This window comes from Dromiciops gliroides, chromosome 4 (assembly GCF_019393635.1).
Source record: "Dromiciops gliroides isolate mDroGli1 chromosome 4, mDroGli1.pri, whole genome shotgun sequence".
NCBI lineage: Eukaryota > Metazoa > Chordata > Mammalia > Microbiotheria > Microbiotheriidae > Dromiciops > Dromiciops gliroides.
The window spans coordinates 465,840,897-465,865,635 of record NC_057864.1 but is presented as its reverse complement, the minus strand read 5'-3'; the positions used below and the strand labels follow the sequence as shown (position 1 = coordinate 465,865,635).

The following is a 24,739-nucleotide window of genomic DNA, read 5'->3' as shown; positions in this document are numbered from 1 at the left end:
GGTTGCACAGCAGAGTTAGATTGTAAATCTTTAAGGGCAGGGTCTGTCTTTTGCCTCTTTTTATTTGTAGCCCCAGTACTTAGCCAATGCCTGACTGAAAGGAGAGAATCGAATCCACGGCTTTCTGGATTTAGTACTCTATCCAGTGTAGACAAGTCACTCACCTGTCTGGGGCCTCAGTTGCCTCTTTCTGGAAAATAAAGAGACGGGCAGGCAACAAAATGTAAAATAATGAAAAATGCATAGAAGAAGCACATCAAAGGGGACACGGGGCTACATGGGGCATACTTACTTGATAACACCAAAATGTTCTTTTATTTATTATTTATCTATCTATCTATCTATCTATCTATCTATCTATTTATTTTTGCAGGGCATGAGGGTTAAGTGACTTGCCCAGGGTTGCAAAGCTAGTGTCAAGTGTCTGAGGTTGGATTTGAACCCAGGTCTTCCTGATCCCAAGGCCAGTGCTTTATCCACTGCGTACCTAGCTGCCCCCAAAAATGTTCTTTTAAACAAGGGGACAGATTCTAAATGGTCAACTTGTTGTTTTTTTCTTTTTTTTAGTGAGGCAATTGGGGTTAAGTGACTTGCCCAAGTTCACACAGCTAGTAAGTGTTAGTGTCTGAAGCGGATCTGAACTCAGGTACTCCTGATTCCAGGCGCCAGTGCTCTATCCACTGTGCCACCCCAGCTGCCCCAATGATCAACTTGTTTTAAGCATGTCCTTTTCGAATTTTTTTTTTATATTGGTAATTAATTCTAGAATTAAAAATGTCCTAAATTATTGTATTATTACAAACAACATTCAATTATTTACTATCATCGTAGTCTTCAAATCTGTCTGGCATTACCTTTTTCATAAATGGGAATGAAAAGGTCTCTCATTTTGTTCTGTTCCTCAAATTTGTTAGTGCTCCTGGATTTGTATTGGTGGGTTTTTTTGTTTTGTTTTGTTTTTGTTTGTTTTTTTACGAGGCAATGGGGTTAAGTGACTTGCCCAGAGGAGTTCACACAGCTCAGTAAGTGTCAAGTGTCTGAGGCCAGATTTGAACTCAGGGAACTCCTGAATTCCAGGGCGGTGCCTTTATCCACTGCGCCACCTAGCCGCCCCTGCCTATTGGTGTTTTAATGATTATTGCTGCTGTGATCACTACTAATAATCAATTTGACAGCTATTTATCTGGCACCTTCCTGATGTCTGCACGATCTAAGTGCTAGGGATGGCAAGGCAAAAATAAAGCTGACCCTGCACAACACAGTCTCTTGGGGGAAAACATTAATGGAAACTGAAGGATAAAATGTAACAAGCCATTTCTGTTTTGTTTTTTGCAGGGCAATGGGGGTTAAGTGACTTGGCCACAGGTCACACAGCTAGTAAGTGTCAAGTGTCTAAGGCCGGATTTGAACTCAGGAACTCCTGAATCCAAGGCCGGTGCTTTATCCACCTATGCCACCTAGCTTGCCCCAACAAGCCATTTCTGATGGGTGGATCTTAGTCTAAAATTAAATTTTTTATGTTTATTAACCACGAACCATTTTAATGAACAATAACAATATTTGTTAGCAAATTTATTAACCAATAGAACAGGAACTGCAGAAGGCACCACAAAAAGTCGTAATAGAATAGGGCGACAGGAGGTTTGGGGGTAATAGTGCTAGGAATAAGGGATCAGGGAGAGGTGAGCATGAGGGATGGAGACCCTGGAATCCCCAGGATGCCAGTGGAGCTGCAGGACGACCCACGGTCATAGACTTCCCAGTAGCGGTGCTCGTGTTGATTTGATTATCCATCCTTGAACAAGAGGGAGAGAGAAGGGGACAGCAAGGTGGCTCAGTAGATAGAGCACCGGCCCTGTAGTTAGGAGGACCTGAGTTCAAATTCGGCCCCAGACACTTGACACTTACTAGCTGTGTGACCCTGGGCAAGTTGCTTAACCTTCATTGCCCTGCAAAAAAAAAAAAAAAAGGAGAGAGGACAGAGAGGGGTAGTGGGGTAGCCGGTGGTGAGGTCCTAGCCCTCCCCCGGGGTCCAGGCCAGGATTACTGGGCCCTGAGGCTTGCCTGGTTCCATCTGCCCTGTCTTCCTCAGGTACCTGTTGTAATGCTTAAATGAGAGCCCATCAAAGCGTCGTGTAAACACTTGCTTTCAGAGGTCATCTGGTCTAATCCCTTTGTTTTACAGAAAGGGAAACTGAGGCTTAGTGAAATGGAATTACTCATTCCAGCCACACAAGTAACAAATCTGGGAAGTGAAGCTAGCTCCCCCCCCCGCTCGCTAGATGCCCACTGTCAAGCTGGGCTCTTTTTTCTCTTTCTTTTCTGTTTTGATTTCTCCCTCTTTTGAGGCTTGCTGCATGGTGTCTCTCCCCAGGCGGCCAAGTTTCCACTCCGAGATTCCCCCACTTTCCTTTGAGACTCGGCTTCTGCACATTCCACAGACCTTTGCTATTCTCCCCACCCCGAGCCTCAAACATGACCGTGTAGCTACTGATGCATGTGGGTCAACTCCAGGGAGGCAGAAAGCTGGTTTGCTTTTGTTTCCCCTTTATATGTCTGCTGCCTGACCCATCAGAAATAACCCAGTAAGTTCTTGTTGATTCATCAACTCTGATCTTGGCCTGGTGACTGGGGCTGGCCAGGAGAGATCTCACCAGAAGTCTCGGGAACCCCAGGCTCTGAATAGCAGTGCCTTGAGCCAGCTTCACACAGCCTGTTCTTTTTCCCTCTAGTCACAAGTTGGCTGACCAGCGGACAAGGAAATCCTTGGGTCGAGGTGAATTCCGGCTGTTGCACTATGCTGGAGAGGTGACCTACAGTGTGACAGGTAAGTGAGTGGCTGGGGCCCAGGTGGCATAACCCCTCCCCCCACCCATCTGATTCATTCCCTTTGCCTGACCTTCTTTCCTCCCAACCCCTGCTTCCTTTCTTCCTCTCTCCAGGGTTTCTGGACAAGAACAATGACCTCCTGTTTCGTAACCTCAAGGAGGTAAGCAGGGCTGTCCCCCCCACCCCCAAGGGTAGACAGGTTGGCACTTCTGGGGCTGGGGAAAAAATGAAGACAGGGCTTTTTTTATCTTTTCACATTGGGTGAAGGACAGCTTTTATTTCACTAAGCAAAAAATGGAAGGACATAAAATAAAGGCTCATGGGAACTCTTAAACAGATACAGAAAACCCCTATGTACTCACGGTACACAGTTCACCTCTCAAGCGGCCCCCCAGTTTCTACTGTTGTCCCAGAGTCCTGACTCACCGTCACCCCAAGCTTGGGCTTCCCTTAGAGGGGGAGTGAACTTGAGGTTGTCATTGGGTGACCCCTTGGCCTTCCACTAATAATGAGGGGACCCTTTTCTTCCCCCTGGAGCAGGGGTATGAAAGCTCAGACTCTCCCACCTCCCACAGGGATACCCCCTCCTTAATCTTGTCCCTTCCTTCCCACAGACCATGTGCAGCTCTGAAAACCCCCATCCTGAGCCAGTGCTTCGACCGGAATGAGCTCCACAGACAAGAAGAGGCCGGAGACGGTGCGGGCACTTCGGGGGCTGTGAGAGGGAAGAGTGTGTGTGTCTCTGTGTGTGTGTTTGTGTCTATCTCTGGGACTGTGGCAGGGCTGGGGTCCCTTCTCCCGGGGACTCAGCGTGGTGTCAGACTGCATCCTTTCCCCTCCACTGCCCCCCCCCGCCAATATTCCCCCAATGGCTCCATAGACCTCCCCATCCCCATCCCCAAACCCACGGCCTTTCCCTTTCTTTTGACCTCTCCTCCTATCTCTAGCTCATAGCACTCATGCCTGGCGCATAGTAAGTGCTTCATAAATGCGTGTCCACTTGACTTGCAGGCAGCCACACAGTTTAAGACGAGTCTTTTCCAACTGGTTGAGATCCTCATGTCCAAAGAACCTGCCTATATCCGCTGCATCCAGCCCAATGATGCCAAAACAGCCAGGTAAGGGGAGGCCCCTTCCCCACATCCCGACCCCCCTCACTGTCCTGGGAAGACCAGGATCACCCAAATGTCTGAGCTGGAAGGGAGCTTAGAGACCGTCTCACCCAGCCCCTCTGCCCCCAAAGTATTTAAAGAAGGAAACCAAGAATAGAAGGACTTCCCTTCCCCCATTCTAGAGCTGAAGGGCACGGGCACAAACGCTTTCCCCCTACATCTTTCTCCTTTGGCCTATGTGGCTACTTGCTCTGAGTAGGGCTGAGCAGCCCTCAGCTTGTGGGGTGGGCCCTTCTCCAACTGGACAATCGGAGGGGGTTTTTAGTGAGTTCCAAGGACTGCCTTCGAGTCCTGGCCCTGACCCTTCTTAGTGGCCGAGTCCATCTCGGGGGTCGTCATCTGTAGTAACCCAAGCCATTTCCTCACCAATGGGACCCTCCTTTGGAACTGGGCCAGATTTGTAGGGGAAGGGGAAGGGGGGATTGGCCCAGACATTGTGGATCTGTCTATGTCACTATCCAGACACCCCCTCCCTCTAGTCCAACACCCTGATTTTCCCCATGTGAGAACTGAGGCCCAGATGGTTAGTTAAGTCATGCGACCTTCTCCCCCTAGGGCGCTTTGATGAGGTGCTTATCAGACACCAGGTGAAATATCTGGGGCTGATGGAGAATCTGCGGGTGCGGAGAGCTGGCTTTGCCTATAGGCGAAAATATGAGAACTTCCTCCAGAGGTGTGTGGGACTGGAAAAGATGGGAGGATGTGGCTTGGGGAGCATGGGAGGCGTGGGGTGGGGGGTGGACGGGAAGGACACATATGGAGGATCAGAGATCTGGAGCTAGAAGGGTCTTTGGAGGACAGGAGGGAAGAGCAGAGTCCATGTGAACAGATGCTAGATTTGGGAGACCAAGAATCGGGGTTCAAATCCCGGCTCTTCCATTTTCTTGGCAACCTTGAGAAAAGGAGGGGGTTGAACTGGCTGGCCTTTAAGGTCCCTTGCTTGGCATAGTGGGTAAAGTGCTAGACTTGGGGTCAAAGAAGATCTGGGTTCACATCCTGCCTCTGGCTCTTACTAGCTGTATGACCCTGGGCAACTCACTTACCCCTCTGAGCCTCAGTTTCCTCTTCTGTAAAATGGGGGCAGTAATAACAACCCAAGCCACAGGGTTATGAAGATCAAATGCACCAATCTTGTAAGGGATTTGGCAGACCTTGGAGTGCTAAGGATCTTGGTTATTTGGTAGTGTTTCTCTTCTTCTCCTTCTCCCCCTCCTCTCCTTCCTCCTCTTCCTCCTCCTCCTCCTCCTCCCTCCTCTTCCTCCTCCTCCTCCTCCCTCCTCTTCCTTCTCCTTCTCCTTCTCTCTCCTTCTTCTTCTGGTGGGGCAATGAGGGTTAAGTGACTTGCCCAGGGTCACACAGCTAGTAAGTGTCAAGTGTCTGAGGCCAGATTTGAACTCAGGTCCTCCTGAATCCAGGGCCGGTGCTTTATCCACTGTACCACCTAGCTGCTCTCATGTTCAGTAGTATTTCAGTTGTGTCCCATTCTTCATGATCCCATTTGGGGTTTTCTTGACAGAGATACTGGAGTGGTTTGCCATTTCCTTCTCATTTTACAGATGAGAATACTGAGGCAAACAGGGTCAAGTGACTTGTCCAGGGTCATGCAACTAGTGTCTGAGGCTGGATTTGAACTCGGGTCTTCCTGACCTGAGGCCTGACACTATCCTAACTGCCCAGAAAAGGGTACAAAAATAAAGAAGTCCCCATTCAAAAGGAACTGGAGTTCTTAGAGTGCTATATAAACATCAGCCATTAAGTCTATGACCCGACTTTACAGATGAGCTAGCTGAGCCCCAGAGAGGCCAAGTGACTTGCCCAGAGTCACACAGAGAGTAAGTGGCCAAGACAGGATTTGAACCCAGCTCCAGAGTTACCACTCTTTCCCTATTACTATGTTGTCCCATAGGTAGTGAGTGGCAAAGTCAGGATTCAAACCCGGGTCTTTGGAATCTAAATCTAGTCTGCTTTCCACAAGTCTGTAGTTGAAGGGCTTATGTAGGTGGATGCATCTATGTATGTGTGTCTATGTGTATGATGCATACCAGTATGTAGCTCTCTATGCCTCTGTGTGGGTTTGTATGTTCATGTAGGGGTAGGTGTGTGTGTTTTATGTGTTTACATGCATGTCTATGTGTGTTATGTTTATGTATGAGTATGTCTGTGTGTGATGTGTGTGTGCATGTCTATGTGTCTCTGTGTTTACATGCATGCATAGAGACGTTCTGAAAGCTCTTCCCCCAGTGTTTCCCTTGTGGTCAGTCTCCCATCCTCACCAAGGCTGCTTGCTAACCTCTTAATTTTTTTTAAATAGTATTTTATTTTTTTCCAATGTAAAGACACTTTTTTTTTTTTTTGGGTGAGACAATTGGGGTTAAGTGACTTACCCCAGGGTCACACAGCTAGTAAGTGTCAAGTGTCTGAGACCAGATTGAACTCAGGTCCTCCTGAATCCAGGGCCAGTGCTCTATCCACTGTGCCACCTAGCTGCCCCTAAGACAATTTTTAACATCCTTTTTTTTTTTTTAATTTTGGGTCTGAATTTTTCTCCCTCCCCTCTCCTGTCCCTAAAACAGTTAACAATTTTTTTGGGGGGGGTGAGACAATTGGGGTTAAGTGACTTGCCCAGGGTCACACAGCTAGTAAGCGTCAAGTGTCTGAGGCAGGATTTGAACTCAGGTCCTCCTGAATCCAGAGCTGGTGCTTTATCCACTGCACCACCTAGCTGCCCTCAACAGTTAACAATCTGATACAGGTCTAACCCCCTAATTTTACAGCTGCAGAAGCTGAGGCCCAGAGAGGTTAAGTCCCTTGGCCAGGGTTACACTGGGAGTCATCATCTTAGTCTGGATTTGAACCCGGGTCTTACTGACTCTAAATCCAGCATTCTGTGTACCTAAGGCATCACTGGAATCCTGGGCCAGCTGCTACACCATGCTTTCTTGGGGTCCCATTGGTAGTAAGTGGCAAAGCCCACTGAGACCACAGCCCAGGCCTCCCTGCCCATCATCCCCTTTGGCTCCATGGTTATTTTGAAGTAAATCAAGGATCAGGGGCGGAGTCCAGAACCCAGGACTTAGACCCCCTCCGAAACTGAAGTGTCCAATTTGGTGTTGACAGAAGGCATGTGCACATGTGTGCATGCACACACACACACACACACACTCAGTCACACGCTCACTCACACACGACCCCTTCTCTCTCCAAATCGGTGAATGAGGCCAATGCTTGTTCTGCCTCCTCTGCAGGTACAAGTCCTTGTGTCCTGAGACCTGGCCCACGTGGGACGGGCGACCACAGGATGGGGTGTCGGTCTTGATCCAGCACCTTGGCTACAAGCCCGAGGAATACAAGCTGGGCAAGTGAGTGACCATCCCCCCCTGGGGCCTCATGGTGGGGCTTCAGGAGACGGGTTGGGGGAAGGGTGGCCGGCGGTGGCCGTGGCTGTTCTGAGTCCGCCTCGGTTCCTCCTCCAGAACCAAGATCTTCATTCGCTTTCCCAAGATGCTTTTTGCCACAGAAGATGCTCTGGAAGTGAGGAAGCAGAGCCTGGGTGAGAGCCCTCGGGTGGGACCAGGGTGGGTCTATCATCCTGACATTGGGGGTCTGTCTCCTTTGGATTCCATCTTTATCGAGTCTCACCATCTCCACACAGCACTGGTTCTAGACTCAAAAGACTTGGGTTCAAATTCCTGCTGTTGGTGACTTTGGGCAAATGGTTTCACTTCGCCTCCATCTTCTCCTCTGTAAAACAGGGGAGCTGAACTAGACAGCCTCTTGAGACCCTTCTGGCTATGCCGCGATTCCCCCCCCACATTTCCAGGAAGTTGGTATGAGCAAGTAACTCTTGGGTACAATGGCTGAAGCACTAACCGTAGTCAGAGAACTTGGGTTCAAATCTTGCTTTTGACTATTACCTATGTGACCTTGAGCAAGTCACTCTCAGATGGCCTCGGGGGTCTCCTCTGGCTCTGGATTTCTAATCTTTCCCTGGCCCTCCCTAGGTAGCTCTTCCCCCCACCCCCCATAGCACCTTTTGTCAATACTAATGACACTTTATGGTGCTTTCCCCCGTGTCAATCTTAAGATGTTGGGAGTGTGAGTATCCTAGCCTCCATTTCACATATTAGGAACCCCATGGGGGCTTGGGAGTCAGATCTCCTGACTTCCAAGGCCATTATTCTTTCCAAGATGTCGTGTTGCTCTCTCTCTATGCCAGGCATTTAGAACTTGCTCTTTTGGTCTGAACCTATGTTGTCACTAGGATCCCAATCCTTAGTATTGGGAATTCCTAGTTAAGAAACTCTCTCCTTCCACTCAAGCCAGCCCCTCCTCTGCAACTTAGAGGTTTTTGTAAGTCTCCCGGGGGCACTAAGAGGTGACTTGGTCTGTATCTGAGGCTAAACTTGAATCCAGATCCTCCTGACTCCCAGGCCAGCTGTCTGTCAATTACTCTTTGTTGGCTGGTTTTTTGTTGTTCAGTCATTTGAGTCATGTCTGACTCTTCGTGACCCTGTTTGGGGTTTTCTTGGCAGAGATCGTAGAGTGGTTTGCCTTTTCCTCCTCTAGCTCATTTTACAGATGAGGAAACTGAGGCAAACAGGGTGAAGTGACTTGCCCAGGGTCACACAGCTAGTAAGTGCTGAGGCCAGATTTTAACTCCGGTCTTCCTGACTCCAGCCTAGTGCTCTATGCACTATGGTGCCACCTAGCTCTTCTAGCTTTTGGCCATTACCTTGTTACCTATGCGCACTCTCTCTTCAATTAGAGGTAAACTCTCCAAATCCAGGGACAAAGCTGATTTACAGGTTTGGGTGAGATCCATGGGCCTGTGCAATTAGGAGAATAAGAGAATCATCGATTTGGAGATGAAAAGAACCAACTTCCTCATTCTTCAGATGAAGAAACTGAGGCTCAGAGAATTAGGTGACTTACCCAAGGTCACCTGACTAGGAGACATCTGAGGCAGGATTTGAACCCAGGCTCTCTGGACTCAGGGCAAAAGCTCATTTTACTCTATGACGATTCTAGTGATGAGTAAATGTTTGTCTCGTTGACTTTCTGAAACCACAGCCACGAAGATCCAGGCAACGTGGAGGGGTTACCATTGGAGGCAGAAATTCTTACGAGTGAAGTGTGCAGGTGGGTAAATCGGGGTGTTGGGGAGAGGAGAGGAGCACTGAGGCTTCAGGGAGGGGGCTCAGAGTCTTGCTCCCTGAAGCCAGAGGCCCAGATCATTTGGGGCCAAGGTCAGGTCATGGGAACTGAAGGTGAGCAGTGAACTGCTTGCTCCACAGCTATCTGTATCCAGTCATGGTGGCGCGGGACCCTGGGCCGGAGGAAAGCTGCCAAGAGGAAATGGGCTGCCGGCATGATCCGACAGTGAGTCTGGGGTCCCCTGCTAGTGTCCCCCATTGGAACTGGAGAGGAGGTGTTGGCCCTAGGTATTGGGAGGGATCTCAGCAAATGGGAGCGAGTCACCGGTGATGGGTCCCCACACTTGCCCCACCATGACAATGGGTTACTGTGTGTTGGGAAGAAGCATGGGTTGGAGGCTGTTAAGTCCCAGCTGTGTCACTTTACCAGCTGTGTAGCCTTGGGCAAGTCTCCAAGTTACTCATCTGTATAATGCTGTCTTCCTCCGGGCTGGGACATAGGATCACACAATCATAGCTACAGGGTTGGAGAAGACCCCTAATCCAACCCCAGCCGAGGCTCCGAGGAAACAAATGTCTTGTCCACAATTACACAGGAAGTGAGCAGTCAGAGGAGGATTTGAATCCAAGTTTTTTGGGAGGAAAATCATCAGTAGCTGTTCTCATTAACATGCTGACTTCTCTTCCTCTCTCCCTAAGGCTAATCCAAGGCTTCATCCTGCGCCGGGCACCCAGGTGCCCTGAAAATGCCTTCTTCTTGGATTCGTTCGGTGCTCCTTCCTGCTGAATCTGCGCGGCACCTGCCCCGAAATGTGCTGGACAAGACGTGGCCCACCCCTCCCCCTGCCCTGCATGAGGTCTGAAAAGGCTGGACAATGTAGAGGCTGGGTGGTGTGATAGGCTGAGAGGTGGGAAATGCTTGGGGTCCACTCTGAATTCAGACACTTACTAGCCATGTGATCCTGGGCAAGTCACTACCTGTTTCCTTATCTCTAAAGTGAAAAGGTTAGACTGGATGACCTTTAAGATAGAAATCAGGCCCTATGACTTCCCAGGGCTTCAGTTTCTTCACAATGACCTCTTAAGATTCCTTAAATTCTCAATCTCTGAGCCTGTGTTCCTCTGATAACCAATCTACCCATAATCCTTTAGTGAACCCTGCACCAGGCACCGCTGAGGTCACTAGGAAAGCTGAGGCCCAGCCCTTCACCTCAAGGACTTTCCAGTCTAGTTGGAGTGACAAAACACACCCATGCCATAGAGATCAGGGGCATTGAAAGGGGTGCAGGCCTACTGAAGTTTAGAGAGGAAGGTGTTCAGAAATTGAAAACATTTAAAGCCACATTGGATCTCAGGTACCTTCTTCAAACCTCTTAACAGATGGGAAAACTGAGATCATAAGACGTAATGTGATTTTTTTGGTAAGGTCCCATAAGTAATAAGGTAGGATTTGAATCCAGGCCCTTCTGACCTCAACTTCATAGGATTGTTGATTTTGAGATGGAAGAGTTCTTGGAGGTCTTCTAGACCAGCAGTGTCAGACTCAAATAGAAACCAGACCCCTCACATATTGACTTAGAACACCACAAATTGGCACGTCTTGTGTTTTAATTTATTTCGTTAAGTATTTTCCAATTATATTTTAGCCTCTGTTCTAGACCAGCCCCTTTGTTTTACAGGCGAAGAATAGTAATGTCAGTTGCAGGATTGGAACTCGGTCCCTCATTGTGGGTTGGAGTTATGGATGAGACATAGACTAGCCCGAGGTCCCTGGCTCCGTCTTTGGGTTCTTTCCCCAGGGACTTCTCTCTATGGCCCCTACCCAACCTTTCCTCTCCCTCCTGCTCCCCTTGACCTCACTTCTTGTCCTCCCAGGCGTCTGAGCAGCTGAGGGAGCTCTGTATGAAGAATATGGTGTGGAAATACTGCCGGAACATCAGTTCCGAATGGAAGCAGCAGGTGAGTTGGTTTGCTTTGGGATGAGAGACAAGGAATAAGATGCACAATCAGCCAAAGGGAAGGCAGTGTGATCTCAAAGGCAGTTTATGGCCCCAGATTGTCCTGGCTCAAAGCCTAACACTATGTTCTCCAAACCATTCTGCATTTCTAGGATATTCTTAGCACTTTAAAAAGGTTGAGTCCCATTGTACTGGGGACATGGGAGGGTTAGAGAAGGTGGAACATCTAGACGAATCCAGAGCTCCCAGATGTGATGTTTTGTCTCTTTCCCCACTGACATCTCAGAAAGAAAATATATTTCTTTATCAAGAAAAGGAGTCCGGAGCATTTCGTATCAGTAGCACATTATTATTGGTGCAGCAAAATATACTGGAAGTCAGGAAGGCCTGGGTTCAAATCCTATCTCAGGCACATCCTAGCTCTATGACCTTTGGGCAAATCACTTTACCTTGACCTGCCTCAGTTTACTCATCTGTGAAATAGAGATTATAATAGCACGTGTCTTCCATGGTTGTTGAGGATAAAATGAGATGCTCAATGTGAAGTGCTTTGCAAACTTTAAATGACTATATAAATGGTAGCAATTATTAAATGCCTACTTTGTGCAAGGCAGTATGCTAGGCACTGAAGATGAAAAAGCAAAAGCTGAAAAACAGAAGCTTCATGTACCGAGGGACCAGGGGTATAGAGTTGTTGGGCGGTTGGTCAGTACCCCACTCTTATCTCAATAGCTGCATCAGAAGGCTGTGGCCAGTGAGGTTTTCAAGGGCAAGAAAGACAACTACCCTCAGAGCGTCCCCAGACTCTTCATCAACACCCGTCTTGGTAAGACGTTCTACCCTCCCACCACCATCCTGGGCTTCCCTTCCCCATAATTCCCCTTTCTCTGCCCCCCTTTCCCATAATGCCCCTTTCTCTGCCCCACCCCACTTCTCTTGCCCACCATCACCCTTGGCTAACTTCCTACTTCACTTCCCCTTAGGTTTTCTTCTTCCTCCCACCCCTTCCTCATTTCCTTCCAGCCTGGACTTCCTCTAGAAATTCTCCAATCTTTCATCTATCTGTCTTTTCTAGCTGCTGATGAGATCAGCCCTAAAGTGCTCCAGGCCCTAGGCCATGAGCCTATCCAGGTGAGCCTCCTATTTGGAATCCCAGAGGGAGAAGGAGGAGGGGACTGTGGGAGCCGGGCTGATGGTGGCACTCCAAAGATATGTCAGAAGCCCAGTTAAAAGCCCTCAGAATGGAGTCAAGAGGAAGAGCAGGAGAGTTAATCAATGAGTATTTATTAAGCATATCCTCACCACTGGGCATACAAGTAGAACTAATGGTACCATCCCTACTTATAAGGAGATAATATTTCTAGTGGAGGTAGGAGAAAGAACAGTCTGGGAAGAGAAGGGGGGGGGGTCATGGTGGACCACAGAAAAGTCCAGCATTCTGTTTACTACAACCCCTCCCTGGAGGCATGCTCCCCCAGTGTGCACCTTCAGTGTCATTTCATCAAGTCCTGTTCTCCTTGGAATAAGAAGGGATAATAGGAATGACCCCCAGATGGGACCGACGGAGAGAATTGGACCCAGGGGAGTCAGAAATGTGGAGGTGTTTTTGTTCTGGAGATCTCCACGTGGGCCACTAGAGATTGGTCTAACGGTGCCCTTCCCTCAGTATGCGGTGCCTGTCGTGAAGTATGACCGGAAGGGCTACAAACCTCGTGCCCGGCAGCTGCTGCTGATCCCTGGCGCTGCAGTCATTGTGGAGGAAGCCAAGGTTAAACAGAGGATTGAATATGCGAACCTGACTGGTAAGGGGCCACTCAGACAGACAGCACGTCCCAACCTCAGGTTGGCTAGGAGCAAAGGCCAGGGAGGACCCGGGTTCCGATCCCACCTCAGAGGCCTTTGTGTGACCTTGGACAAATCCCCAGCCCTCTTGGGTCTCTGTTTCCCATCTATTCAACGAAGTGGGGGTTGACCCTGGATGTGGTCTCTGGGGGTCTTCCAGCTCCAGGTCTGTGGAGAGGAAGCCCAGAGGACTAACATTACATTGCCCTTCTTGGGTGGTTCTCGGCCTCACTCGTGGTACCTTGGCATCTCTTCCTGGGCTCACCAGAGCAGCCCTTTCCCTGCCCCCCTTCCCTTGGGGAGCCTGTGTGGGGATGGATGGGGTGGGGAGAGAGTGGCCCTCTTAGCATCCGGACCTCTCCGCCACCAGGAATCTCGGTCAGCAGCCTGAGTGACAGCCTTTTTGTCCTACATGTGCAGAGAGAGGACAACAAGCAGAAGGTAAGGGGGAGGAGGGCTGGGAGCAGTCTTGTGACATTCCCTCCCTCCCCCTCAGGAGACTTCCCCCTTTGAGAATTCCTCAACACATATGGAGGAAGGGGAGGGAGGAAGAGAACACACCTGACCCTTCCCATGGGATGCCTCTGACCGTTCAGCATCAGTCAGCCGCTCGGTGTGCATTTATTAAGTGCTTACTGTTTGCTAGTCACTGCATAGGCAAAGAAAAGCAAAAACACTTTCTGTACTCAAGGAGTTTGCATTCTGTAATTCTACCTGATAATCCCCTCGTCCCCTGCTCACCGTGGATTCATGGTTTGTGACTTGAAGCTGGAGTACAGGCTTCCCCCACCACAAACATATACGGGGCTGTCTGGAGTCTGTATAGCTTGAAGGTCTTGGGGGTGGGGCTGCTGTGACTGCCGAGATGCAGGGCTCCCGGGATAGAGAAGCTAAGCTTCTCTTTCTGCGCCACCCCCGCCCCCGCCCCGGTGTTTTAGGGGGATGTGGTGCTCCAGAGTGATCATGTGATTGAGACGATAACCAAGTTGGCCCTGAACGCAGACCGAGTCAACAGCATCAACATCAACCAGGGCAGGTAAGCCCGGGCCTCAAGGACGGGAGAGTTTGTGTAGCTGGGGTTTTGAGGGGGTGGGGGGGAAGGACAGGAAGTGGATAACTGGGGGGGGGGCATGTCCCATCTCAAATCTCTTTCTTTGTGTTTTTGTTTGTTTGTTTTTTGCGGGGCTATGAGGGTTAAAAGACTTGCCCAGGGTCACACGGCTAGTAAGTGTCAAGTGTCTGAGGCTGGATTTGAACTCAGGTCCTCCTGAATCCAGGCCTGGTGCTTCCATCCACTGTGCCACCTAGCTGCCCCCTTTCTTTGTTTTTTTGTTTGTTTGTTTGTTTCTTTCCCATCTCAAATCTCACCAAACCCTGCTCCTTCCCCATTAGCATCACCTTTGCTGGTGGCCCAGGCAGAGATGGGATCATTGACTTCACCCCTGGCTCCGAGCTCCTCATCTCCAAGGCCAAGAATGGGCACCTTGCTGTGGTGAGTGAAGTGGGATGGGATGTAGGACCCCCCCATCCCAGATACAGCCTCCTCACCTTCCCTCATAATCCTGGCCCACCTTAGATTGGTTGTTTGGCCTTTCCAGTTGTTGAAACTGGGGGGCTTGGGGCCCTATGGGAGCCCCCAGAACAAAAGCGGATGCAGAACCACACATAGTAGTGTGAGCATAGCAGAAAGAACATCAGAAAACTTGGGTGCAGAACCCAACTTTACCACTTACTACTCGGCCAATCACCAAGCCTCCACTGACCCTTGTTGCCCATTATTTATAAGATGGGCTGCCATTCCTGCTCTGTCCACCTCACAGGGTGAGCATGGATGGATGTGCTTTGGAAGCTGTTGAATACCCTCCAGTTGGGGTGTTGGGAAGTGTGTGTGGCGGGGTCACCTTCCAAACTCGCCTTCAAGGAGTTCTCGTTCACCCTCAGTAGCTAGGTGGGGTGGGGGCAGGAAGACACTGCCCCTGAGTGTCCTCTGCTGCCCTTCTGCAGGTCGCTCCCCGGCTGAACTCCCGATGATGATGGACCCCGTCCGTCAGGACATTCCTCCTGCCCCTCCACCTGCCTGCTTCGCTCACTGGCCCACCTGCTTGCTGCTGTCCTATCCCCCTTCATGGTAACCAAAGACTCTCACTTCCATGCTTGGAAAACTGGGTGCATCCCGGGTCTGAAGGGGGCCCAAGTGGCACCCGCCTTCTGTTCCCGATCCCTTCCTCCCCGCCCATACCCCAGCCCCCACATCCCTTCCCAGTGGATGTGGGGGAAGCTATTCTAGGAGCGGGCTGAGGGATGCCGGGGCCTGGGCAGAGCCCCATGACCAGTGCCAAACCAGCAGGAGGAGACCTTTGCCTGAGTTTGGCTTTTCCTGCTGAGTCATTTTGATGCTTTGTATGAGAGAATTTCTTTTAAAGCCATTCATTCCCTGCCACTAAGACACACTGGATGTGCCTCACCAGCCCTGCAGGAGGGCAGGGGCACCACCAAGGAAGCAATCAGAGGGCTGGAGGTGGGAGGAAGGGTGGGCTCCAGCTGGCCTCTCAGCCCACCTCAGAACCAGTTACCCCATTCCATCTCCCCATCCCTGCCCATGCCCAGAGGTGCACACACAGGGACATCCCTCAGTTTCCTTCCATCCCTGGCCGCAAGGGGCTGGGACCCACACTTGCTCCGCTCTTCCTCTCTGCCTTAGTGAGGCCCTGCCCACCTGAGACCTCTTTCCCAGAGGGACTGAGGCACTTTCTTCCCCCCTCCCCCCAAACACATATACACACACAGAGGAATTGGCTCCCAAAAGCTCCTAACTCTGCCTGGGGTGGGTAGGGGGACCCTTGAAACAGACCAGGGTGGATGTGGTGACAGGTGAGAGGAGGCATTGCTCCCTTGAACACAGTGGGAAGGACGCTGGCCTGGCTCTCAAGGATATGGGGCAAATCAGTTCATATCTGGGCCTCACCCTCTTCTTCTGCAAAGCTGAGATCATAGGATCGCTCCAAGGGATTCTAGGGTCCATCCAAGCTCCCCTCTTAACTCACACTCTGTGATTAGGGGGGCCCAATGGTGCTTATTCTAAAGCCCCTACAGAATGGAAAATGGGGTCCCTCCCAACCCCAGAATCAATAGTCAAAAAAGAGTAGGGTTGGGTTAGAAATAGAAGGGAGAAAAATGGTCCTGGGGTCCACAGGGTGACTCTGATCACAGCTTTGCTGCCCCCCCCCACTCCAAATCCGTCCTCATCCTGTAGGGTAAGGAATGACTTTGGGATAAGAAGGAAAGGGGGAGGTATCACTTATCTCTGCTGCTTCTCCACCCCATGCCCCATTCCCACTGAGGGTCAGGAGACCAGGAGGCCCTCCAAGCAGTCTGTGCTCTCCCTCGGGATCCTGGGGACACTGCCGACACTCGCAACCCCAGCCAACACTAAATAAAGCAATTATGTTTTTGCAAACATTTGCCTGTGGTTGTGGAAGGAACAGAAATAGGGCGGGAGGTAAGCTGGATTTGGGGGTATTTCTCCCTAGATGGGGCCCAGAAAGGGAGGGGCTAGTGGGAGGCAGGTCACCGAGATGGGTATACCCCAGTGGGGTATAGATAGAAGATCTCACACCTGCTTAGAGTGAGGAAGGAGGCAGAGTGGAGAAGGGAAGGCTTCCCAGGCACAAGGAAAGGTGCAGAAATGGGAGCTATGGAATATTATATATCAGCAATAAGAGGTCAGTCAGTTTGGCTGATTCATAAAATGTGTGAGAGGAAATAAGATAGAATCATCTTAGAAAGGTGCGCTGAAGGCACACTGTAGAAGGCCTTACATGCCAAAGGAAGGTGTTTCTATTTTCTAAAGGCTGGGGAAGCCATTAGGAGCTTAAGTCGAGGAGCTTTATGACCAGACCCCGGCTCAAATGATACGGAATATGTAAAGTCCTTTGCCAAAGCCATATGTGAAGGTCAGCCATTATTCTGAATCCAACTCATCTGAGACCACAATGCCTTCTACAGTCTCTCCAGTGATTGGTCAAGCAGCCTCCACTTCAACAGCCCCATTGATGGGGAGTTCACCACTCTCTGGGACAGTTCTCATTTAAGAGGGTTTCTCCTAGGGGCAGCTAGGTGGCGTAGTGGATAGAGCACGGGCCCTGGAGTCAGGAGGACCTGAGTTCAAATCCAGTCTCAGACACTTAATACTTACTAGTTGTGTGACCCCGGGCAAGTCACTTAGCTCCAATTGCCTCACCAAAAAAAAAAAAAAAAGTGTTTCTTCTAGCCTGTTGGCAAAAGTGACAAAAGATGGGATTAGTCCCTGTCAAAAAGACTGTGAAAAGACAGGCCCGTTAGTAATGCATTATTGGTAGAGCTCTGAGTTGGTCCAATTGTAAAGCATTTTGGAATTATGCAAAGAAAGTGACTAAAACATCCATAACTTTTGACCCAGAGAACCCACTGCTAGGCATATACCCCTAGGAGATCAATGAACACCCCCAAAATATTCAAGCAGCACTTCTCTTTTGTGCCAACAGTGAGTTAGAAGCAAGGTGCCCATTGACTGGGGACTGGCTAAACAAATCCATCAATGGTGATGGAAAACTGTTGTGCTCTAAGAAACAATGAACGTGAGGGCAGCTAGGTGGTGCAGTGGATGAAACACCGGCCCTGGTTTCAGGAGGACCTGAGTTCAAATCCAGATTAAGACACTTGACACTTACTAGCTGTGTGACCCTGGACAAGTCACTTAACCCTCATTGCCCTGCAAAAAAAAGAAAATGAAATAATGAATGTGGAGAACAGAAAAACACAGGAGCAACTAAATACACTGATGCAAAACAAAATACACTGAAGCAAGCAGAAACAGGAAAACCACACATTATACTGTAAAGGGAAAGAACGGCATCCAAATCAAGACTGAACGTTGTGAAATTAGAAGCAAGCCTGGCCCCAAAGAGGAGATAGGAGAAGTTACCTCCCTATCCGGCAGAGGTGGGAAGACTATAGGTGTGAAATAATACATGCAATTCAAATGTGATTGAAGGGATGAATCAAATGAAAGAATGAAAATCTATTTATTAAGTTTTTCCTATGAGCCAGGCAGTCAACAAACATTTATTAAGCACCTGTTATGTGTCAGGCACTAAAATCTAGGGATACAAAGAAAGACAAAAGACAGGCCCTGCCACCACAGCGCTCCCAGTCTAATGAGGAAGACAACATGTAAACAGCTACATGCAGAAAAGCTGGAGACAAGTTGTAGAGGCCAGAACTGCTCCAGACTAGGTACACAAATACAAAAGCAATGCATGTTCTGCCGTTGAGAATTTACCTTCTAATAGGGGAAGATAATAGAAAAAATAATGGTTATCAGGGAATAATCAAATAAAGGAATAAATAGATGATCATTGATTGTTCATTAATAATAAATCAATAAATTTGATAAGTTAATAAAATTAGGGATAATTTATTAATAAAAAATAAAGAGGGGGGCAGCTAGATGGCGCAGTGGTTAAAGCGCTGGCCCTGGATTCAGGAGTACCTGAGTTCAAATCCAGCCTCAGACACTTAACACTTACTAGCTGTGTGACCCTGGGCAAGTCACTTAATCCCCATTGCCCCGGCAAAAAAAAAAAAAAGTAATAATAAAAACATGACAAAGGTCTGGGCCAGTCTCCCCAAATAAAACTGATGGCATGTAGAAATTGACTGATTTTAGCTGCATGACCCTGGGCAAGTCACTTAACCTTCATTGCCCCACAAAAAAAAAAAAAGAGAGAGAGAGAAGTTGGCTGATTAAAGATCAGCCACACCTCTTTGTACTTTATAAAAGCTGGTCACACTCTAAGATGCTCAGATTTTGAAGATTTGCTCTTTCCTTTTACCTTCCAGAGTTCAGTAAGGTGAGTGAGGGAATAGTGTTTTCCCCACTCTAGCCCACAATAGGAGCAGCAATGGTGATTTATAACAGAAGGCTGTGGCAAGAGGAACATGTATGGTTTATGATACAGTTTGGGTTATCTGTGGGTTATGTGGGGACCAATTTTTTTTTTTTTTGGTGAGGTAATTGGGGTTAAGTGACTTGCCCACGGTTACACAGCTAGTAAGTGTTAAGTGTCTGAGGTTGGATTTGAACTCAGGTCCTCCTGAATCCAGGGCCGGTGCTCTATTCACTACGCCATCTAGCTGCCCTGGGGACCAATTTTTAATTGGGGAGTGTTAACTAGGCGGCTCGCTGCAATATTGGGGCAAGGAAGGAGACCGGCAGCCTCCCTCAAAACAGAGCAGGATTTATTTAACAAGAACGAACTTAAAAAAACACAAACAGGATCAGTAGGATCAAGGGAAAGGAAATAAAATGGGGAAAGGGAAATTATACAACCTGAACAACACAACTCTCCAGGAATCAGCTGAGAACACACAGCAATGTCCTGTCGCCTTCCAGCTTCAAGCTAGAATGGTGAATCTCCTCCCCTCTTCCCAGAAGGCCCCAGGCTGACTACACACAGCCCCCAGCCAATTGGATGGACCCTCTGACAGTCACATGACTGCCCTCACTAGGCTTCTAATCATTATAATTTTGCCAGGCCCATGTAGGCATTGAGGAATGGTGATGACATGAGGTGCCAGCGCCATGGCGATGGCTACAACGAGTGGGTGGAGCACCATGCTGTTTGCGGAGCCCCAGAGGCCAGTGTGTGTTCACTGAGGTTTTTTTTTTTAATTCTAGCCAAAAGATGGGGTCATAAAACCCTCAAATAACAATTAATTCTTTACAGTTAGAGGGCCCCATTTCTATTTCAGTTTGATACCACCGATTTAGAACATGCAGCCTGAAAGGGAGCTCATAGACACTGTTCTTAAATCCCAACTTCTGAGGGAGACAAGAAGGGGATTTGGGTTCTATTGTAGGCATCAGGATCTTGAATTCTAGACCTAGTCGAGAAGGGAGATGTCCTGGGGAGTGCCAGATTGGAGATTTGCCTTGTGGGTAACACCAATTTCAGACATTGGACATCCTAGAGAGAGATTTTCTGATTCATTCTGCTCCTTGGAGAAGGAATAAGAATCTACATGGGTCTTTGCATCCTTCTTGGAGAGCAAAGTCAATGAGTTCCTCAGACTGTGAAGGTTTGATGAGAAGAGATTTGTTTGTTCAAGTTCCACAGTATGTTTACCTTTCATGGGGAATCTAAACTACTGTAGGGTACTATGAGTCTTGGGGAGATTATGGAGGATTCTGGGAAAGAGGGACTCACCACAATGATGGAGCGCTGCCCCAATAGCAACCCCATTATGAGGGAAAAATCCATCCTCTTCTCAATAATTCTCAGGAACTCAGCAGTGAGGTGACAAAGGCTCTTTATTTCATTCTCATGAGAAGGAGGCACCCTAGTGTGTAGCTAGTGGGAGCCTAGAAAGGGGGCTCGCAGGCCCGGTTTTATACCCTAGTCCCTAACGTGAATGGACCCTCCCCTTTTTCATCACTGGTCCCATTACGAAAAAACTAGCGGATAGGAACGCAGTATTCCCACTCCTCTTCCTTATATGGGCATAACTCAGGAGTGGGCCTTATGCTTCCTTATATGGACACAACTCTGGAGCGACCTTATTGAGACCAGGGCTCCTTGAACCATGTGACCTTGCTAACCTGAGGGGGAGGAGGGGATCTGAGACCTTTGTCCTACAAACAGGTCAGGGGGAATATGACTGACTGTTATATCCGCATTGAGAGGAGACAACTACCCATTTTCTCATACCAAGGCAAGTTGAGGGAACCCTAAAAGCCACCATTAGAGAATTCCCTCCAGGTTGGTATCCTTTCATCAAAACCATTAGGATCAATAACATTTCACTGACCAACAGCACGTGGCTCAGCACCTTTTTATCTTGAGTTGAATTGATGCCACCCACGGGCATTACCAATTTAACCTAACTAATACTAGCTTCAAAGCTATATCACCCCATCCCATCTTCTAGGATATCATTAGAGATTGTCAAATGACTCACTGAATTTAAGATTCCCTCTAAGATACTTCCTTGATCTAATCAGTCTAATCACCTCATAAAAAAGGGGAAATTATACTCTTCTGGCAAACCCTAGTCTTAATGAACCCGTGCTGGTGTGCATGATTCCCTTTTAGACTGTCAAAAGTCATCCTGCTAATAATCTGTTCTAGGATTTTGCTGGGGATTGATGCCAAACTTACTGGACTAGGGCTTTCAGAATCCACCGTCTCCTTTTTTGAAAACTGGGGCATTTGCTTAAGCACCAGTTCTTTAACACCTTTCCCATTTCCTATTTCATCTTTCTTTTTTGGAGGTAATCAGGGTTAAGTGACTTGCCCAGGGTCAAATAGCTAATAAATGCTGAGGTCAGATTTTAACTCAGGTCCTCCTGATTCTAGGGACTCCAAGGTGGCTGCTCTATCTCCACTGTACAGCTTAGTTGCCCCACACTATTTTTTCTTAAACACCATAGATGAGGATTCAATAATAAGCCCCAACAAGTCTTTTCAGTTCCCTGGGATTTATTGCATCCAAGAGGGGCAGTGAAGTGGCACAGTGGATAGAGCACTGGCTCTGGAGTCAAGAGGACCTGAATTCAAATCTTACCTCAGACACTAACCTCAATTGTTTTAAGCCATCCAGGGTCATCTCCTGTCATCTTGATATCTATCTTGCCACTGGATCCAGATGGCTGTAAAGGGGAGAGTGAGGTTGGTGATCTTGTACAGCCTTCCCTCACTTAAATCCAATTCACTGCAAGTCATGGTATTATCCTGGTGTCATAGTCCTCTTCAAGAACATAGGACAAACAACAATAATTGCATCCAGGATGTCAGCTTGACTTTTTGGGGTGTCAGGGGGCCCTTTTACCATCTCCTCACATAAATTCGTTTATATATCTCTCAACAGTTCTTTTTTGTTTTATCCTTTTCAGTCTGAATAGAAAACAGAAATAAAATACAAGTTGAATAATTTTCTCTCTACCATCTATTCACCTATTCCATCTATCTCGTCCTTATTTTGTTATTCTTTGTCACCAACACAGCTTTTTTTTTTTTTGCCTCCGTTTGTCTGAGGTCGGATTTGAACTCAGGTACTCCTGAATCCATGGCCGGTGCTCTATCCACTGCGCCACCTAGCTGCCCCTCTTCTTCTTTTTTAAACAAATCTTGGTCTATTCTGTCCTCTAGTCTTTTTAAATTAATTTTTTTTCAATTAATAAGCATTTATGGTATCTCCTTTTCATCTTTCCATCTCATTAAAAAAGAAAAAGAAAATACTTGTAATAAATAGTCATAGTCAAGCAAAGCATATTCCTGCATTGGCCATGTTCAAAAATGTATGTTTCAGTCTCCATCCTGAGTCCATCACCTCTCTGTCAGGAGGTGGGTAACATGCTTCATCAAATGGGGATTTCGGAATTGTGGTTGTTCATGAGAATGCTTAAGTCTTTCAAAGTGTTTATATTTACAGTGTTGTTGGCATTGTATATAGTCTTCTGGTCCTGCTCACTTCACTCTGAATCAGTTCATACAAGTCTTTCCAGATTATTCTGAAAATAGTCCTTTTGTAACTATTTTCAGAGCAATCTGGAAAGACCTTTATGAACTGATGTGGAGTGAAGTGTAATTTTTGTAATTTTGTAATTTTTTACAGCCCAATAATTCTGTGTTTTATTTATATATCATAACTTTTTTAGCTATTCTCCAACTGATAGGAACTCCTTCAGTTTCTATTTCTTTGCTTCCACACACACACACAAAAGTCGCTATAAATATTTTTGTACAATAAGTCTTTCTCTTTTTAAAAAAAGGCATATGTGCCTAATGGTGGTATCACTTGGTTATCTTTTTGTGCATAATTCTAAATTGCTTTTCAGAATGGCTGGACTAATTCGCAGCTCCATGGTGTGTTAATATGTCTGTTTTTTCACAACCCTTCCAACATTTGTCATTTTCCATTTTTTGTCAACTTTGCCAATTAGAAAGGCATGAGGCTAGAGAGTCAGAATTGCATTAATTTTAGTTTTTCTAATTACTTGAGATTTCGAACAGAAAGAGGTCAAATATGCAGACTTTTGGCCTACCAGATTAAAATGCAGTTGGAAAATATTTAACAAAATAAATACAAATATAGTAGGACATAAATGATATGGTTTTCACAGTCAAGATGCTACCCACATGGATCTTTATGTATGGTTGAGTGGCCCAGTTTGTATATTTCTATATGGTTTAGACACCAGTGGTTTAGAGTACTTGTTTCATATGGCTATTGATTGCTTAGATTTCTTCCTTAGAAACCTGCCTGTTCATAGCCTTTGACCTTGTCTCAGTTGGGAAATGGTTCTTATTCCTATTCCTTGATAATAAATTTGTTTATTTGGACTTTTCACCAAGTTACATGTAAAAACAAATTTTCACATTGATTTTTGAAATTTTGTGTTCCAAATTCTATTCCTGCCTCCCTCTCCAGCCCTCCTTAAGAACTCAAGCAATTCAATATAAGTTATACATGCACAGGCATGCAAAACATCTCCACATTAGTCAGGTTTTGACTTTAGAAACATCTTCATATTAGTCAGGTTGTTTCTTTAGAAAGAGGAACCAACAAAAAAATTATACTTTAATCTGTATTCAGATATCATCAGTTCTTTCTCTGTAGATGGATTGCATTTTTCATAAGTCCTTCTGATATCATCCTGTTCATCATTTCTTCCACAGTTACTATTGCTAACTGTATTACCCTCCATCCTATTTCCTCTCCTTGATATTTACTCTATTTTCTATCTTCTTTCACCCTATTCCCCCTCAAAAGTGTTTTTCTTTTTACTGCCCCCTCCCCCAATCTGCCCTCCCTTCCTTCACCTCTCCCCCCTTATCCCCTTCCCCTCCCACTTTCTCTGAGGGCAAAATATATTACTATACCCACTTGAGTATGTATATTATTCCCTCTTTGAGCCAATTCTGATGAGAGTAAGGCTCACTCACTCCCCCACTCCTTCCCCATCTTCCTCTCTACTCCATAAGATTTTTCTTGTTTCTTTTATGTGAGCTACTTTACCACATTCCAATTCTCCCTTTCCCTTTCTTCCTATGCATTCCTCTCATCCCCTAATTGTATTTGTTTTTAAGTGAGGCAATTGGGGTTAAGTGACTTGCCCAGGGTCACACAGCTAGTAAGTGTTAAGTGTCTGAGGCCGGATTTGAACTCAGGTACTCCTGAATCGAGGGCTGGTGCTTTATCCACTGCACCACCTAGCCACCCCCCCCAATTGTATTTTAAAGATGTCATCATGCGACAGCTAGGTGACACAGTGGACAAAGCACCAGCCCTGGACCTAGGAGGCCCCAAGCCCAAATCTGGCTCCAGACATAAACCACCCCACCCTGACTGCCCCACCAAAAAAAAAAAAAAAGGATAAATAAAAAATAAAAGCTTTACAGATATCATCCCTTTATATTCATACCTGTGCCCTCTGTCTAAGTATATTCCTTTCAGCTGCCCTAATACTGAGAAAGTTCTCATGAATTAGAAGTATTATCTTCCCATGTAGGAATGTAAACAGTTTAACTTTTTAACATCCCTCATGATTTCTTTTTCCTGTTTACCTTTTTATGCTTCTCCAGGGTCTTGTATTTAAAAGTCAAATTTTCTATTCAGTTCAGGTCTTTTCAACACAAATGCCTGAAAGTCCTCTTTTTCTTTGAAGTCCCATTTTTCCCCCTGAAAGATTATACACAGTTTTGCTGGTTAGGTGATTCTTGGTTGTAATTCCAGTTCCTTTGCC

The 24,739-nt window shown here is 47.2% G+C and overlaps 1 protein-coding gene across 1 annotated transcript in view; it reads left to right on the top strand.

Moving 5' to 3' along the window:
- MYO1C (myosin IC) overlaps positions 1–16,411 on the top strand; it is a 46,131-nt gene extending 29,720 nt beyond the window's left edge. The window contains 23 exon segments of the mRNA XM_044004609.1: positions 2,733–2,827; positions 2,943–2,989; positions 3,444–3,464; positions 3,466–3,501; positions 3,503–3,526; positions 3,841–3,936; positions 3,938–3,947; positions 4,557–4,674; positions 7,247–7,360; positions 7,475–7,551; positions 9,072–9,140; positions 9,296–9,380; positions 9,854–9,915; positions 9,918–9,944; positions 9,947–10,011; positions 11,030–11,113; positions 11,845–11,938; positions 12,188–12,243; positions 12,779–12,914; positions 13,325–13,395; positions 13,893–13,990; positions 14,347–14,446; positions 14,959–16,411. Coding sequence (XP_043860544.1) covers positions 2,733–2,827; positions 2,943–2,989; positions 3,444–3,464; positions 3,466–3,501; positions 3,503–3,526; positions 3,841–3,936; positions 3,938–3,947; positions 4,557–4,674; positions 7,247–7,360; positions 7,475–7,551; positions 9,072–9,140; positions 9,296–9,380; positions 9,854–9,915; positions 9,918–9,944; positions 9,947–10,011; positions 11,030–11,113; positions 11,845–11,938; positions 12,188–12,243; positions 12,779–12,914; positions 13,325–13,395; positions 13,893–13,990; positions 14,347–14,446; positions 14,959–14,985 — 1,612 coding nt within the window. The 3' untranslated portion in view covers positions 14,986–16,411.
- The last annotated feature ends 8,328 nt before the right edge of the window (positions 16,412–24,739 follow it).